The following is a 19,077-nucleotide window of genomic DNA, read 5'->3' as shown; positions in this document are numbered from 1 at the left end:
CTTTCTCCTTTTCGAGCAATAATTTTCCACCCACCCCCGTCCTCCTCATTTATCTTTCTTCCTGTCTCCTCTTTTCCTCAACGTCCTTCCTTTCCTTCTCTTTCTGTTCTCCCCCTCTCTACACGAGAACATGTCCCAGAGTCGCTTGAGCTGCTGAGTTACAAAAGTGACTCTTTTAATCGGGTCCTCATGTACTCCACCATCTGCCCTCAGCAATCATCCCTGACCTGGACCAATCGCAGATCTCCCCCACTGACCCAATAGCGCACCCGTCAAACAGCGTCTGCCACAAAGATTCAAACTCCCAAGAACTTTTTTAACTGCTTGTTTTCTTCCAACCAAACACTTTATAAATATTTTATTAGGATTTTTGTGTGATGGATAAAAGGCAGTGCATGTTGGGGAGTGCAACGATATTTATTATTTATCCAATTCTAGAAATCTGTGTGTAATTGTGCTCACCCGACCTCCCCCACCCCTCCAGTCAACACTTTGTAGAACCAACTTTTTCTGCAATTACTGAAGAACTTGTACTTTTTTGATCAAAAGGCAGATTGGATAAAAATCATTTTACACATGAATAGTCTTTGATGTACAGGTTCCCATTGCAGCTCTGGCACTACGTTTAGGTGCCTTGTCCTAAACATAGTGCCAATGTCCATTATTTCACAGCCTCTTACAGGTTTTCCTCTAGAATGGCTGTATTTAGCTCCGTCCAGCTCACCATCAACTCCTCTTTTGCGCCTCTTCTCATGTCATTTGATAAGAGAACCTCACTCCCTAAATCAGGAACCTGCAGGATTTTGCTCAGTATGGGCCAGACTTGACATGGACCCTGTGATTTAAGACCCCGATATGTTAGCCTAAACGATTTCATGATTGGTTGCTTTTCTAAATAACCTCTCTCGGGTTAAGGTGAAAAATGCTCACATTTTTCTCCTAAGACGCAACGACAAGGTAAATATAAAAGCGTTTTTGCCAGGAGCGTGTCTTGTTACCTTAACACTTTAGCTTGCTTGTGTTGAATGGAAATGAACAACGTTACATGCATGCAGACCCACACACTATCCATTTCCTTGCTTTTGTAAATGCTACTTTTTCTCTTTTATTTTTTTCCCAAAGTCTGACACATCATACAGACTTCTCATTTGATCTTGGGTTCCCACAAGAGGAAATAGCAGCTTGAGACACTGGCGTGTCATGGGTTTCATCCAGAGAACATTGCTTACTGAGCGGAGACAACTTTATGGGAACATTTTCTTTGATAAGAGGAGATATGCAACAAAATGCTGTCATATCAAAAGGGCTACTCTGTTGATGCATGTTGGGGAAAACATTTAAGATTTGTCTCAAGAGACAATTTAAGCAAAAAAGAAGAAGAAATGCTGGAGGAAAGATCCCCTCTTAGTCATAAAACATTGATAAGTTAATGCAAAAACAGATCAGATATCTTCTCTGTAGCCAAGAGGTTGAAAATATTGAGTTGTGTCCTTGAAGAAAGTTTGCATAACTTTGTCTGCAGAGCACAGATTACATTTTTGTAAGATTCTTAAATGACCTTCCAAGTAGACAAACCTTTGCCCCATTGTCAGTTCTTTCAGATCGGATTCAACACATTTTCTGAGATTTTTAAAAATTTACTTCATAAGGTCTATGAGGACAATTAACACATATACCTTTTAAATTTACCAACAGCACCCAATAAACACAGATTTCTACTTTGACTTTCACAACAAAACCACAACCAATACTGAAATCCAGCCGTGGCAGGAAGGAAGCCTTTTTGCTGAACATCATAAACGTCTCTTAGACCTTCAGCCAGCGTGCTGATGGGAAAAAAGTATCAACCCATGTCAACACAGGAACAAATAAATCACTGAGTCGACCATGTCACTCAAACTCATCAATAACCTCAACCCGTCTTCCACTTTAATCGTTGAGTTTATTCCCAGAGCATATTTCTTTTTCCTTTTGACACTGCAGTCTTGCAGTTGCGGGGTAGCGGGGGTCACAGGATGCAGGAGTGATTCAGATTTCCAGGGAACATTTGGAAACAGTTTCATCTGTTTTGCTGCCAATGTTAAATTTGACGCAGCTTCACTCAGTCTAGCTGGGGTTGTTTAGCTTTTAGGATATCCTTTCTTAAAGGAATAGATGTGGAAAATAATTCCCATGTGTATTGTGTGAGCCTATCGTGCTTTAGTATAAAACTATAAGCAATTTGTGGCCACATGCATGCAAAGGTGAAATCAGTGACTGAAGTATAAAAATTCACAACCACATCTTTTCTTTTTTATTCAACAAAGTATTTTTTCTATTAGAGGAGATCAAACTGAGGGTTAATTAAAGTATCCATTTTTACCAGTGCTATGGGTACAACCACAAAAAGCTCCATTCTTTTCTTTTGATAGAGATACATTTTGAAAAATTTAGTCAGAACACAATATTCTAGTCTAATAAAACATCTCGAATCCATTTGATGTTGAAGAATGTAATGCTAGAGGCTAAAATAAAAGTAATTGTATATTGTTTATCACCACATCTGGATATAAAATAGTCTTTCCCAACTTAAAACACTGCAACATTAAAAGTGTGTGCATTTGTTTAATGAGACTTCTTATCATGCTAAGCGGTCTTATTTGGCCCCCAGTTTTTACACTAATCCAAGCTAAAGTATAGCCTCTTTTACAAATGATCCCTTTAAATTTCTAAATATAGAAGAGTTTTGAGTTAGTCATGGGTTTAATCATGTGTTAGTCAGAGCCGGAGGGATGCTGTGCTTGTGCCTCTCAGAGACAGAGAGCTAGTGATCGCTGAGGAAAGAAGAGAGATGACCAAATCTCTTCAGCTTGTCCACACACACTTGTAAAATTTAATACCCTCCTCTGTTCAACAAAGTAGTGGGAGGGAAGGAGCAGATGGACACACACACACAGGAGGAGAGAAAGAGGATATTATACCAATACAAACACACACACACACACACACACACACGCACACACACACACACACACACACACACACACACACACACACACGCACACACACACACACACACAGGTTGAAGTCTAGTTGCATTTTCAGTTATGACATAAACACATTTTTTTCCTTCTCAAGTGGGTTTTCTCGCTCCCACGTGGATCGGGAAAGCTCTCCCGATTCCCCCAAAGTTCTCCACTGACTTTCTCTGAATGAGGGGTGTGGCTGACGAATGCCTTGGGATGGCGGTCACGTGACACCATGTGGGCGTGGCCAGGGAGCAGCAGCAGCAGAAGCAGTTTTGGCCTCACAAGCTGGAGCTGTGATTCAGAAAGGAAGAGATTGGGGAGAGAAGGAAATAGAAGGAGAGGAAAGGGTTGGGTGAGTTGTCACTTTTCATGTTTGCTGTGTTCTTTCTGTTTTGTGCTAAAACTTGGGAATAGTCTCATGAAGAAAGGAGAAAAAAAAGTGTTGGGTATGGAGAGTTAAAGTAGGAAAAGAGAGAGGGGGTTGAAATGGATGTGTTGAGGCTGCTTGTTTCTCATTTTGCCAGGTGTTCTTTGCTGTGTTGTGCTTGGAAGGAAGTTCCAGAGCAGAAAGGTGAAGCTTGAGCGTGTTTTGCGAGGAGGTGTGTGTAAAGACCGTAATTTTGTTTGACAGCCTTGTACTTAGTGGAATATCTGCTCCCCCTGCTCTCTCATTGTTCAGTCATTGGAGAGAGTTTGGGGGGTCAGCACTCCCATTCCTCCTCCCCTCTTCTTTTCTTTCTTTTTTTCCCCCCTTCACCCATTGTGTCCTCTGCTCTGCAACATGCATCGATGGTCAAGCTTCCAAAATGAGGAGCTGACCAATCGAAACAGCTGTTCTCACTCTATTAGTGATTTGTCTGTCCTTGTAGTCTGTCTTTCTTCTGCGGCTTCACCTCTTACCACAATCCCGTCAGTTTCCAGGCTCAGTCAAGCTGTTTTGATGCAGCTTCATTTTGATTGTCTCAACAATAATTTGTTGGGGGAGGAGAAAAAAAAATCAGTGTTTTATTTTTGGAGATTTTCACATCTGCTATTAATCAGAAAATATGAACTGACCTTTGATTTATGTTAAGTTTTCAGACTTTTGAAGCATCATCCATCAACCACATGTTCACTGTCACATGGTCTACCTCTCTGGCTTGCCCTCTGTTTCCTGAATAGTTGCATTGTTGGGTACGACACCCAGAAGTCTTGAATCAGAAGAGGTTTTCTTTCCTAAAGTGTTTTTGTCATGTAAGGAGGTCGGAGAAGACCTGGCCCAGCAACCATGTCTGGACATGGACGAGTATCACGGTGCGCCGAGGCATTGACCAGATTCAAAACTGCTACTGTTGAGTTATTTACATGGTTAAAGTCCTTTTATTGAGATGCCGGAGAAAACTCTGGAGTAACTGGGGTCGCAGCACTGCCCCTCCCCCACTCATTACTAAGAACTGCTTATTCAGAAGGCTAAAAAGAACCAATTGCATTTCAACTAAAAAAAGGGGAAATTTGCCTCTTTGGAAACTTTTTGTTTAGGATAGACTGCTGTCATGTAGAAAGTAAAGCAGTGTCACTCGTCACGCTAATTTAGGTAACTTTGTTTTAAAACCATTTACAAGTTAAGCTCTTAAGCTGGAATGCTACCACAGGAGATAGCCCAACTAATTGCCTGGTGCTAGCTAATATCACATTGTTATACTCCCTGTCCAATTTCTAAAGAACAGAGGGGAAAAACATATATTTTGCACCCAATAATCATACATTTAGGAGGAATTCTACAGTATAAATCACAATTTAATAACTGTAGCTTTTTTCTTTTACGTAAAAATTAGTAAATTTTGTGATACACATTAATCCAAAATATTATGTGTTGCTGAAATGATATATTTACCCACACTGTATAAAACCATGCATAACATTATCCAGATCCTGTTTGGACAATAATAATTAATTCTGTAAAATGCCAGAATGATGAGGCAAAGAATATTAGCATCCTGCAGAGTTAAAGCTCTTTGGTCACTACATTTACTATTCTTTCAAATAGATTTACAGCAGCCCAGATAAGAAAATTATGACTTCTTAAATTATTTTGATTGGCAGGATTGCACTGCATGATCACAAAACAGATGACTTCTAGTGGAAAGAACATTATGTAGAAATACTGAAGTAACATCTCAAATGTATAAACTACCACTGATCAGCTCCTGGCTTCATCATGTTCTGCAGATTAGCTGTCTCCATGTATTATTTCAGATAGTATTTTTTGACTCTGACAGCTTTGTCATGTTTCCATCAGTCAAATGGTCAAAAACCTGGAGGCTCCAACTGAGAAATGGTGTGAAAATCACACCTCACTCTTTGAGTGACGAAATGGTGCCTCCCCACTGAGTGGGGCTCGACTTTTGCAGTGTTAAGGGGTCATTAATGACACTTTCTACCATTTTCCAAACAAAGGCTGCTTCGTTCATGAACTTACATGTGTTTTACCCAGCAGACGTTCTGCTGCATCAGTGCTGCAACTGCATTATATTAGATATAAATATTTGTCATTTCAAGCATCGATTTACATAAAGTGCTTCAATCCACCTAGTCATTGCTTAAAGCATTGCTAATCAAGAAGATAAAGCTTCTGTTAAAGAGTAACTCAATCACAAGTGATTGAAAACGTCAGCATAATTGTTCAGGGCCGGCCTCCTTTCCTTTTAACCAAACTCAAGACACAGATGTTGCTTTTAGAAATTGTAAACTCTGCATGCAGTTGACGCGTCCATTTTCAAACCTTAAATCTTGAATGATATGACAACATCTGTAAATGGTTAGTGTTTTGTTGCTGTTGTGGACGATCATCACACTTTTGCTGTTTCTGACCAAAGAATTTGCCTGCAGGCAGTCGAGCTGCAAAGAGGCGAGGTGTGAACATGTTTAACTGTGAACAACGCGACTGTCTGCAAATGCTGCTTTTTACATCACTGTTTTTTCCTAAAGTCCTTCCTCTCTGTAACATGGTTAGATTTATTCTACTCCTTTAACGTAGCACTTCTGCTCCAGCATAGTCGTTTTTTGGTTTTTTTTTTGTCGTTATTCAGTGAAGGGTGACACATTTCTGCAGACATGTCTTGCTCTGTTTATCTCTGTGAATGCCCACAGGAGAGAGTGCTTTCTGCTCTACATGTATGTCATGGCTGGGAGGAAGTCGGACATGTCATGTTCTTTCAGGGCCGACAGCTTGTCGGCGCTGGGGGAGGTATAGTGATGGTGGTCCCTTCTTCAGCGCTGTGGCAGTGTGATTAAGTAATTTTAGGTCATCTGTCAGATTCAGTTCTCGAAATTATGACTGGAAATAAAATGTACAGTTTCTGGCATGTGGAGAAATTCAACACGGTTACATTTAAATGAGTTTGTATCTTGTTTTGAATGATCAGGTTACGTCCTGTACATTTTATTTCTGATCAACTAAACGATCTTAATAATTTGGAATTATAATATTGTGTTTTCTAGTGATTTGTAGAGAATTGGATTATTTTGTGCATGACTTTATGTCCTGATTGGTAATTATTTGGTTGGATATTAGAAATCAGTCAACATGCCATATCTAGTGGTACTCAATCGTGCTGACAACACTTCTCGGTGTGGATGTTATTGCAATGAGAAGACGACGTGTCAGCTGTTTTCAGTAAGGTATATGAAAATGAAGTCGGAGGAAAAAGAATAAGAAGAATTTTTGAAAGCCTATAAAATTTTTATAGAAGGATGTCTGCTCATTTATATTGCATTTGATGTCAGCAGATAACAGAAAGGTTAATGTATTGCAGCAAAGTTCCTCTGTAGAAAAGTAAGCCTTTAAATTTTTGCAAAAATAAAAAAAAAGGTGCACTATTTTGTCGTTTATTATTATTATTTTAAATTAATAAATTAGAATCAGCACGAGTTAGTATTAGGAGGTTAAAGGTTTACAAAATTTCTGCTTGGTGAATTTCTAAATGATTCACTTGAAGTGACTTACTGACCACTAAAGAAAAACGTTCCTGAAAGCTAGATGTATTTTAATTATATTAACATTTCGATTAACAAAGGGAGTGTTACTGTCTGTGGAACATCTTAAGTGAGGGAATTCATCCTTCATTACTAAAACACAACATATTTGCATAACATTGAAATATCATGACCGGAGGAGAAACTTTGGTCTTTGAAGTAAACGGTCAGCTGTGAAACGCTTCTAATTTCCTCATGAATTGCTTCGTCACATTCAGAATGAAAGTATTTGAACCAGTCATCCCCCTTTACCACTCGGTGATTAGTGGCTTCCAGATTTACTGCACCATGGGCTCTGTTTGTCCTTTTCCCTATACCCCGTCCCCTGCTGCAGCTGCTAGCTGGTCTTGCGGTGGGGCCCTCCTAGTTTCCCTTCCATGTTTCTCAGAAACGTTCAAGCTTTGAGTTACAGCTGTGGTCAGTGGGTTCTCACAATGGCACACAGCAGAACAGTGTCCTCCCTGCTGTGTTGGACTTCGCTTTTTTCATTTAGTCAGTCTCCGCTTACAGCCATTGATCCCAGCTGCGCTCAGGCGGCTTGTGTCTGGTATTTTAACACTTATCTCTGGCAGTGCTCTTTATCTCAGCGATTCCCCCCCCCATTTGATGACCCCACTCTTTGTCTCCTCACATTGTTTTCAGTCTTTTAGGGATGTTTGAGACCATCTGCTCTGCTCCACTTTAAGCCAAGGGCTACATTCTCCAAAGGCCACCACAAGTGACAGTGCCTGGTGGCATTCCTGAGACCTCTTTGGAAGTTTGTTTTTTTTTTAGGGCCGTGTGTAGCCATCGTTGGAATCATGTGCTGTACAGTGGAATGTTAACCTAAGTATTTATTTGACTTTAAAAGTACAGATGCAGTAGGTAGGACAAGACACGAGAAGCCAGTGCAGTAAATCAGTGAAGTTCCGCCATAATGCTAACCGTTATGCCGTTTAGTGTAATCAAATCTGTGTAATCCTTTTAAGCTTGTTATTGCTGATCTTGTGTTTGGCTTGTCATTGTGAGTGGAACTGATTATTGATCAGTGGCAGTGACTTAAATGCGATTCCTCCATAAGGCATTGCTAGACTGTACTTTCAAACTGTACTGTGCTCCCTTGACTTTAAAGTAGGCATGGGCTAGTATGAGATCTCATGGCATAACCTTGATTAAAACATCATATTTTCATGGGATTTAACAGTTTTAAAAAAGGTTTAAAAATAAAAGAATACCTTTATTGATTTGGGCTGCAAAGTAGCACAGTTGGTATCAATGTTCTTAACTGGTTACTCTGATTTTGTTGTAACCAGTTATCTAATTTTGTCTTTTAGACCTTCCTTCAGTGAGCTGGGCAGCATTGCGCAGCAAGTGGTAGTCATAGAGCATTGCAGAGTTACTCTGTGATCCACACAACCCCATTTAAAGAACTTTGGCAAAAAAAATCTTGGCGGCTCTCGAGATTTTCCTTTTTAAAACTTTGGTTATGTTGATACTGGTAGACAGCCCTTCGGTAAAAAATTAAAATTCATGGGTGTGCTATGGTGGTGCAGGGGTTAAGCACAACCCACATATGGAGGCCTCAGTCCTCGACGCAGCTGTCGCAGGTTCGATTCCCGGCCTGGTGACCTTTGCCGCATGTCTTCCCCCTCTCTTGTTACCCACTTTCCTGTCAACTAACTATCAAATAAAGGCCACTAGAGCCAATAAAACCTTTTAAAAAAAATTCACTGCAAGTAATTTGGGTGTTTAAAAACATTGAAAACTCTGTCATTAAATAACTTTAATTTCACACAGTGATTCAGAGCAACCCATTACTGCATATGACTGGGAGTAACTTGAACACTTTCCAAAATTTTGAATTTTTGGGAAAATAACTGAACAAACTTTAAGAAATGATTTAGGAAAAATGTCTAGCAGGATGTAATCTGCTCCACCAGTTGGATGGTTCAGAGTCTTTCTCAGTAATTGACCAAAGCGTGCAGCTCAAGCCTAGATTCTCAAACTAGGCTGAGTTATATTCAGTTAAAAATTGAGCTCACCACATCTCGTCTGTGGTTTATCAGACCAAAACTCTGTCCACTCTAGGTCAAACTGTAGCTGTCTGTAGTTATCCCAGCATTTCACTGGTGCATTTTCTTTTTTCCGTCCATATGAACCAGATGGTTCCTGCTGTGACATCTGGTAGGATGGGGTGCAGCATGGTGTGTTAATGTCTTCACCTAGGCAACCAACCAAAGATGTGCCTTCCTCTGACAAAACAATGTTCCAGTATAATGGAGCTACTTCTGACCAAGTTGTGTGGGGAATAAAAAGAGAAATTAGTATTGCAATTGGAGTACTCTTGGGAATAATGTAGTTTAAAAATAAATACCTAGTAAACATATGAGCAATTAGATTCAGAGATTTTGTCTTCTTGGGCGAGTTTGTTGTCAAACCCCCTTTTATCTATATTTATTTCAGACAAAAAACACATACTTGCCAGAGGTAAGGCAGAATTTTACCATGATCTTTTACTTCCTCCCCAAAATGAACTACCCGTAATAAAACATATCGCACTAAGAAGCGCTAAACATGACTTCAGTCTCATCATTCAGTATGCTCCTAAAGAACACATTGCACCTGCTATTCTAGGTGCTTCTAAAAGCAGAAAATAAACGAATTCCTGTGTTCAGCTGCTAACTTCTGAGCTGCCTGACTGCGGATGTGAAGTTTGTGGTTTTTCTGCTGTCAAGTCCTCAGTGACAAACAGGAAACCAAGATAAAACATACAGCAGGAACTCATTTTTATTAAACATGAAGACTTGTCATGCAATCCTGTGAGCAAACTTCATCCTCACCAATGTGAGCGACTAAATCCTGAAGCCCACCTCCAAAGTGTCTGCATTTAAAAATAAATGACCAGAGCCTGGGGTTATCTCTTTGATGGGATTTATCCATTCATGCAAAGAAAACTCATCCACTTCATTCATTCAAACAAAGATGAAAAAACCCAGCTAATCTCTAAATGTTCCTGTTGCATGTTGTGGTAAAACAATATAAAATAATTTGCTTAGTGTTGTGTAGCGTGTTCTTGCAGTAAGCGTGCAAAGTTCAAACTGTTTGGCAACTTTGAGTGGAAATATACTCATTTCAAAAAATGTATTCCAAAAAATAAAAAACAAAATGTAGAAAAGGATCTGACTTTTATCTGTACAATATTTTCCTTTTCGTGTAGCTGACCCTCAGTTGGTTAACGTGGATTTAAAAAAATCTGCCTATTCATGTAATTTGACTCGAATGAGATGAGGTCACACGGTTTACAGAATATTTGAACTGAGGCAGCGACTCAGCCCTAATATGGAAGGAAAAACTGGACAAACTTAGTAAGTTATTGTCAAAGGCCATTTTATTTAGACGGTACGACTTCTTAAAACCAATTTTATCTTTGTCAGACATAGTAAATTGCAGGTGCTGCCTTTCAGCCAGCTGGGCAGAAATACACAGAAACGAGTAAAAGAGAGAACATGTATGTCACAGCATCTCTTTCTATGAAATCTCATCTAAAAGAACTGAAAATATACAATATATGGCAACATATAATATACAATATATGGCAACATATAATATTAGTACAGTATGTAGTTTAATATATGCATTAATTTCTGTAACTGGCCCATGCCTACTGGTTACTTCAATTAAATTTTGGTAGCTAAAAATACCAAACTTACCATATTTTCTTATTATATTTTAAAGAAATTACTCATTAGAGACCATATTCAGTTCCTGTAGGGATCCATTGATACACTGATGCTATTGTACTGTTTGTTCTTGCTGGTTTGCCATACCGAGTTTCAGTTTCTCATGGCTGACACGTTGTTCCTTTTTGGTGCGTCAGTGAAATTGCTCCCACGTGAGCACGGTTTGGATTTAACTGATGCTGCACCTCTATCATGATCTGAACGTTTATCATACTTTTCTGAGAAGTAAAATATAAATAGTTTTCACTGGTCTCATCGGTGGCATTATGTTGAGTTGCAGATTTAATGAAGAAACCTCTTGCGAACAAATATTTTGTTTATAGGTTTTTAAAGGTTGGGGGAAGCTGACGGTCGCCGTCTCTTGGAAGAGATGCAGCCTCTGAAACTATTAGCGCCTGCCTATGAAGGGGAAGTCATTTTTGTTGCAAAAGAGTAGCTGCCACCACGCCTTGGCTGTGTATTTTCCTCTGCTAAAACATATTTTCCATTTATACAAGTTCTGGGGTCGTGGAGCCTGAAAAGCAGCTTGGCTACAGACCTGTATGTCATTAGAGCTTATCTGCATCATTCATCGTTCAAGAGGCTTCCAATGCCTTTCGGGTTCAGTATGAAATGGTGCAGGGTTAGCCAAACGATACCTTGTGATATTGCATGGAAAGATTCGCAAACAAACGTTGAATATAAACGGATCCAAAGAATATTGTACAAAATCCAGGACATGTGTTGGGTTTCTTAAGGACAGCACTGCTGCTCTAAATCAACCTGTGCTCACTGTGATGCTAACATTACATTATAGATTACACAGTTCTCTAGAAATGTCATGTTTGCTTTTTTTTTTTTTTACTTGAATTAATGTCGTGCGAGGGAAATTGCATCTTGAGAGAGTGGAAAGAAAACTTCTACAGAGATTCATTACTGACTGAGTGGGGCTCTTACATTTTAGGTGAGCAGTTCGTGGTATCAAAGTGCATCAGCTAACCATTAAACTGTCAAAGCATTGAAATTTAGCAGGACTGACGGCGACTTTTGAAGGTGTGGCGCTCTTCCTTCTAATCTAAACTCCAGTTATTCTGTGAGTCTTGGAAGAGACGAAGAGTTTCAGAAGTATTCATTTGAAATCCATGTAGAAGTCTGAGGCAGAAGAGTCTATGATCACAGGACACACACAGATTTATGGTGTTTAATGAGGAGACAGACGAATGTAGTCGTTAGAAATGTATTATTACCTCTCTGTCTTTTCAGTAAGAAAAACCTTAAACACCCACACACTGTAAGTGATGCATCAACTGGTCATTACAAACGTTCCTCAGAAACGTAGCCTGTGCAGTGCTTTGCAAATGTTTTCCTTCTGGTTAAACCCTAAACATCAGTGCAGTGTTTTTTTTTTTTCCTACAAAAAATGAATGCATGGTTCTAAAGATGTGGGAAGATTAAACATGAATATTTAGAAAGTATTTTTTAGAAACAACTGTCTGAAAAGAACGGCATGCATCTGGCGCTGCTTTTTATGACGCCTTGGAAATAAAAATTTGCCACACAAAATGGAGAATACAGGTCAGGGACAAAGTTGTTGAGAATTTTACAGCAGGAAAATGTCATAAGACGAGATCCAAAGCTATAAGCGCCTCAAGGAGCTCTGTTCAAAGTATCGTCTGAAAATGGAGAGTGCACAGCACAACTACAAACCCTTGGATGTGTTTAGGTCACCTAAACTGTCTGACTGGGTAAGGAGAGCACTGATAAGAGAAGCAGCCAAGGTCCTAAAATATAACATTGGAGGAGCTGCAGATTTTCACAGCGCTGGCTGTAAGTTGGGCACTTTGCAAATCTAGCTTTAGTTGAAGAGTTGCAAGAGAAAAGTAATTGTACAGAGAATATATAAAGTTTGCCTTGAGAAGAGAACTTGTTAGAGACTTTGTTTTCCAGCAATTACCATCTCTAAGCTTACAGCCCAAGTTGCAATGAAATGCTTTAGTCCACTGGTCTCAAACTCCAGTCCTGAAGCGCGGGGTCCTGATCAACTTGTAGATTTCTCTCTGCTTCAGCACACCTAGCTCAAATATTAGCTCATTAGTGGAGCTCTGTACAGCTTCACTTCATGCCGGTGAGGCAGTTTTACCGTTTACTTCAAGTGTGTAGGACAAGGGACACAGCTAAAGGTTACAGGACTATGGCCCTCGAGGAATGCAGTTTGCAACCACTGGTTTAGACCATAGTGTTTTCGAATGGCTCAGTCAAAGTACAAATTTAAATCTAGTTCCGAATCTGTGGTGATTTTTTTAATTAAGGAGGTGCTTCTCCTCCCCCTGTTTGACTTGAGTCAAAGTGTTTTGCAAAGACTGCTGGGCCTTTACAAACACATCCCACTCTTAAAAGTAAAGCTTGTAACTGTGCACTATTTAAACTGAACTCTCTCTTTTTTGTGATTTTTGTCAACCAGAAGAATCGAAGATAATCACCTGTAGACTGAATATGTTTAAAGCCGTCATTCAGCCTTAAACATGTGTCTGTGGTTTGTGACTTCAAACCTCAGACAGACACTACCAAAAGTTTCTGTTAGAGCACAGGAAGCCGTTGTCTCCTCCTCCGAGAGGAGTGACTCGATTTCTGCAAGCATGCACTAGCACATTTTGGCAGAGCCGAGCTGCGTTTCAGTCTGCTTGTTGCAGCGTTGCCTTGGCAGACTGTCTTCATCTTCATTTTTCATTTCAACAGTCCTGCTCTAAACCGAGGTAGGTTCTGATTTGCAGCGGCTGCTTTGTGTCCAAACCACGTTTTGTCTGGTTTGTCTTTCTGCTTTTAGACTCGTGCAAAGCAGTGCTGGAGTTTTTGCCACTGGAATTCAAACTCATGCACCCATTGCTTCAAAAACATGTACATTTACTGTTTTGCAGTGCAGCTGCGTAGTTGCTTTTTATTTTGCTTAGGTTTAATTGAAAAGTTCTGGACAAAACAAAAAGCTTTGTCATTTGAATAATGGATAGGTGCAGTAGTGTATGATTTGAAGTCTGGGACTTTGTTTCACACAGGAAATGAACTGCTTAGAGTTCAGACGCCTTTACCCTTCATCTGAGTTTCGCTTGTGTTCACATCTTGAACAGTTCCTTTTGAATAATTCTGTGAATAATAATTCCCCCGTTTCTTTTTTGCCTTTCCTCAGGGTCAGAGGTCAGCCTGAGCCACAGCAACATGTCCGAGTCCGCCAAGCCCCACCATCCCAGCCCTCAAGGCAAGGGGGAGAAGAGCCATGGAGGAGACTTCAGCTACGTTGGCATCGACGCCATCCTGGAGCAGATGAGGAGGAAGGCCATGAAGCAAGGCTTTGAGCTCAACCTCATGGTTGTGGGTGAGTTGGAATCATTTAATACAAGCATAAACGTAAATGCCAGCTAGAACGGAGGTACAAGGAAATCGCACCAAAACCTGATTATTTTCAGTTCAACCAATCCACATCAGCCACTGACTGAGTGATCGAAACTAAAAAAAAAAAAGCAAAACCGTCAGATCAGTAAACGCATCATATCTAAACTAACAGGTTGTGGTGACACAACACTCTTCAGTTTGTTTGCTGTTACTGAGGCAAGAAGACTGAAAGTTGCCCGTTTTCACTGTCGGTGTCGGGATGTGAACAGTCATGTGAGCAGTCGCCTCTGAGACAGTGAGAGGGTAACATTTTCAGCAGATAATGGGAAAACTGAACAGAGTGTAGCTAGCCTAGTCAGTTGTTTTTAACTTTCAACCTGTGTCTGTTGTGGAAGGAAGAGGATTTGGAAAAGTTGGAGGCATTTTAGAAATTTCAGAGTTAAGGGATCCATCTCCAGTTTGCAGAGACCTTTATGAGTTATTAGGGTAAACCTACATTTTGTTAGAATGCCAGAGTTTCAAGGTATCTATGGCTTTTTAAAAAATGGCCACATAAAGATGCATAAAAATGATCAGGTTTCCATTATTTACAACAGGAAAGCAACAATTATATTGTCAGTCTGCTTAATGTTCTCATGGTAATGAGAACATTAAGTTTTTTCTTCACCTAAATATATTTACCAAAATCAAAAACTGATTTCAGCTTCCATCACAAGTAGTGATGCACATTTAAATTTCTCTGTGAGCTTACATCTGGTTGAGTGATGAGCAATTATGGAAGACTGAAGTAAAACCTGGACTAAACACCCACTGAATTTAGTAGTTTTAAGTAAATTTGCAAATTGCTGCTCTGCTCTTCTAACAAGCTAAAATTGGGCATTTTAGCTTGTTTATTTTAGCCAGACTATCGTCTTACTTGCCTAGCCTTCATTGCTGCCTACTAAATATGTAGTTCTGTCTTGTTAGCATGTCCATTGCATTTCAGAAAAGCCTTATCTTAATAACGCTAATGGGAGGTGCTCCTTTACTTCCCATGGCATGACTTTGCAAACAGCTACTTCTGTGTAAACAGCAGAAATGAGAGTGACCGTGGGTGGTATCACTGCAGCCCTAGCCCAAGCATAAACCATAAGTGTCTTATGAAAAGTATTGTAGTTTTAAAAGCATATCTCTTTTTTAAAGGTGTGGTATACATTGAGACTGGAAACTGGTGCATGCCTTTTCTTGAGGACATAGTTAGCTAATTGCTAATATTCATGCTAAACATGAATATTAGCATGGAACTGACATTTATTTGAAATGTCAGTACCATAAATATTTGGTATTTGCTTTCTAACATCACCTCTGGCCCTAATATAAAATATTAATACTAATCACAAAAAACAAATTTCTATTTATTCTAGTTCTTAAATATGAATCAGATTTTTTTTATTTTTTTTTATTGGTATTGGCAAGTCTAATATTGACAAAAACCCAGCGATCAGGAATCGGCCACAAAGTTTTGACATGGATTGTCTATGGAAGAAGAAGAAGCTAAATTTAGGGGAAAAAAAGTAGATTTTGGTCTGGTTTGTGTAATGATGTAATGACTGATTGTTTAGATTTTTATCAAGCATGAGCAGTAACTAGACTCTAAATTTGATTATGTCTGCATGTTACAAGAGACTGGTCTGAAATATACACTGACACAGATGTATGTAAGAAAGCTTAAAGCTTTTATTACTCCCAAATGTCTGGTGTTTACCCTAATTAAGAAAAAAAAATCTGTATAAAATATAAAACATTCACTGTTTTATGCAGTAACAGCAAGAACTGGTAGTTCAGAATGGTATGCAAAGAGACACTCAAAACCATAATCAGCATCTACATAATTATTTTTCTCATTACTCACTTTGAACATTTTCTAATGTGTTTTCTTCTAAGCATTTCTTAGAAGAAATGCCAGCCTGGCGCCTTCATCCACATGATTTTCTTTTTGTTTGTGTGTTCATGGTGTACCAAACAAACAAAGCATCTTGAGTGGATAAAAAGAGGCTGTCGGCCCGAGAGGGACAATTAGTCTGACAAGTTGAAGCGTTCGCATCAGCAGCAGCTCTTACACCGACTGTGACAGCAAGACAATACGAATCAGGCCGCTCCATCAAGTCTGTGTATGCGTCTATTTGTGTCAGTTTTCATAAACGGCTGTCTGCTAATGGCAAGAAGAGCACAAGTTAAAAATGTTGGTACTGTTTTCAGTTTTTGCCGGTCTGAATTGATTGTGTTTGAAACAAATTTTGTTTACCATCTGGTTCTCTGTCATTGGAGGCAAAAAGGAAAAAAAAATAATGCAATGGCTAAAAAATACCTCAGGAACACGAGTGGTCATCTAACAATTACTTCATTTAAAAGCATTTTGCAGTCCTGCAAAAGTACTTGTAGCCAATGGTCTTCTTGCAGCTGTTTCTTCACTTACATTCTTTAGAAAACTTTAAGTCCTTCACAGAGCAGCTGTATTTTTTATTTAACTCAGAGTATATCACTGGTTTGGTAACTTTTAAAGGCAGTTTGTTGTACTGGATTTTATTTCAGGTGTTATTTCAGCTAAATACAAAAATAAAAGCTACAAATGTCCTGCTTTCTATTTGCCAAGTTTTAATTACAAATTATAATTTTCCTTCCACTTGCCATTTATATATACTGTCGTACCGGTCTATCAAAGAAAATCCCAGTAAAATTAATGAAATTTTTGAGATGTAAAATGACTAGCGTGAAAAGAAAACTGCATCTAGTCCACTTTTGGTAAACCTGTCCCCACATTGTGTTTGTATACATCCATATCTATCATTCAGTCAGTCGTATCAGTCAGTCTTAATTTTATGACAGCCTTTTTACCCATTGAGCAGCTTGTTCTGCTGAAAACAAAAATAACAGATTGCCATTTCGGTTGAGGGATATTCTGAAACAGTCAGTGCTACATCTTAGAGCCATATTCATCAAAAGGTAATAACTTAACGTTTTCCAGGCAGATGTTTACCAAATCCCTCTGTACGCCCTGGCTTAACTTGTTTCTGTTGTACACACTGACCCAGACTTTTGATAAAGTTTACTAAGGCAGTGGCTTTGGACCAAAGGTTTTGGGGAAACAAATCTTAAGATTTCTGTTTTTGATAAGTGGACATTTTGGGGAATTTTTCCCTCTCTCCCAATTCCCCCCAAAATCTGCACAAACGCTCATTTAACATTGATGTGTTTTTAACTTGCTGCTGGATTTTGAATTAGAGAACTAATACACAACTTTTTGAAAGCAATGATGTTATAGACCACATTTTTGATCCACCCATGCTTGGTTGCGTGCATGAAGTCCCTCTAATGTAATCTGGGTCTGGAAATGTATTACTCATATGCAATGATGGGACATCAGTAAGGTTCAAAGTTAACTTATTGCCAGTGAATCCTGACCACAGCCTCTATGCTGGACGAGTTCATGCATTGATTATTGGGAAAACAATTCGAGGAGTAAAATTCACCACACACAGAATGAGTGACTTGACAACACAATCATGTTTTTTATGCGTTGAGTTTTGTTGACGCTGAGAGTCTCTGTAGAATGCAGTTAGCTTTCCCTGGAGGGCATCAGTTTGTGCTCACATGTTGGTGAAGCGTCAAGCTCCAAAAGGAATCTCTTGGCATGACAAACAAGGATCTGCAACATAAACTGTGTTTTTCCAAGGGAGAAATATTGATACTAGTAAAAAAAAAAAAAAAAAAAACGAGGGGAAAAAAAGATGCAGAGAGGAGAACCTGTCAGGAAGGTCTGGTCAAAAATGATACAGATTGTTTTTTTGTTTTTGTTTTTGTAACTAATCACACACACAGAATTTGCATGTATTAGTCACATCAATGTAACTAAGTAAATTTTGACATAATTTCAGTTTTCTTGCTTGTTGCACGCAGACTACTCAATCCTGTAAACAGCTGGCATGTACGCACTTGCAGCGCTCCGACACCTGAAGGAAAATATAAAACTCGTGTGGTGAAATGAAATGTTGTGCAACTGCTGAATATATGTTTTATGCAGCAGGAGATGGAAAAAGAACAGACAATAACTTTGTGATTCCACGTCGAATTCTTACGGAGTGAGCAAACGTACAACGCAACAGTTATTGTGTCGGATTCCTTGGACCGAGTGTCGGCGGATACGTACCTAAGTGCATCATGGAAGTCCGGTTTCTCACAGTCAGGCTGGTGCTGACTTGCCACTTGTGTTTGGTTCAAAGAATCCTGGGAAAAATAACTCAATTCTTGTGCTTCGTTACCTGTAGATGCTTGAGAGTGATGCTTGGTGTTGTGATAACACCAGAGTGTTAATTAAAGTATGAAGAGTCCTGTGAAGAATGGGCAGAGGTTAGAAGCAAAGGTTTTTCATGGAGTCGAAGTCGGGTCGTTTTAAAGGTTAGAACAGCTGTGGTCTTGATCTTGCTCCCGTTGAGTCTTGTGGCATTCAGGCAGAGCGTTTTCTGACCCTCTCCCCCCCCATTCAGCTGGCTGACTTCAGCTAGTGTGAGTGTGTCTGTGACACAGGCAACGGAAATGTGAGCATGTGCTGGAGGATGAATTCACCGAGTGGCCTGAATGTGAAGTTGGTGTAAAAGGACAAGTGTCTCCCTGGGTGCAACAGAAGACCTACTAACTTGGCAAAGCTCCACATGACAGTTGACTCCCACAGGGCCTGATGACAAAGAGTAGGGACAGGGCTGAGTTTGCGTAAAAGTTCATTTAAAAACAAAACTACATTCCTAATGCATGATTTTGCACTCCACAAAAACCTGTTTTCTTGTCATATGATTGTACGTACGCTGCAAAAACACTAAATCTTACCAAGTACTTTTGGTCTAGTCTTAAGTGCATATATGTTAGCACACATGAAATAAGACTAAAATAACTTTCAGCAAGAAATAAAAGGTTTTAGGTCAATAATTCCTTAATATTGA

General features: G+C 39.4%; 1 protein-coding gene across 7 annotated transcripts in view; it reads left to right on the top strand.

The window, feature by feature from the left end:
• Positions 1–19,077, top strand: part of septin9b (septin 9b) — a 79,295-nt gene that overhangs the window by 47,669 nt on the left and 12,549 nt on the right. For 5 of the 7 annotated variants that reach the window (XM_008414778.3, XM_081609828.1, XM_008414786.3 and 2 more), the window contains one exon: positions 13,902–14,087. In XM_008414778.3, the coding sequence (XP_008413000.2) occupies positions 13,902–14,087 (186 nt within the window). Of the gene's footprint in view, positions 1–3,210; positions 3,361–13,331; positions 13,474–13,901; positions 14,088–19,077 lie in introns of those variants that run through there. The other 2 variants (XM_008414803.2, XM_008414811.2) reach the window with 2 other exon arrangements.

This window comes from Poecilia reticulata, chromosome 1, assembly GCF_904066995.2.
Source record: "Poecilia reticulata chromosome 1, P_reticulata-male-v2, whole genome shotgun sequence".
Taxonomy (NCBI): domain Eukaryota; kingdom Metazoa; phylum Chordata; class Actinopteri; order Cyprinodontiformes; family Poeciliidae; genus Poecilia; species Poecilia reticulata.
The sequence above is the reverse complement of the archived record's forward strand: the minus strand, read 5'-3'. Positions and strand labels throughout refer to the sequence as shown.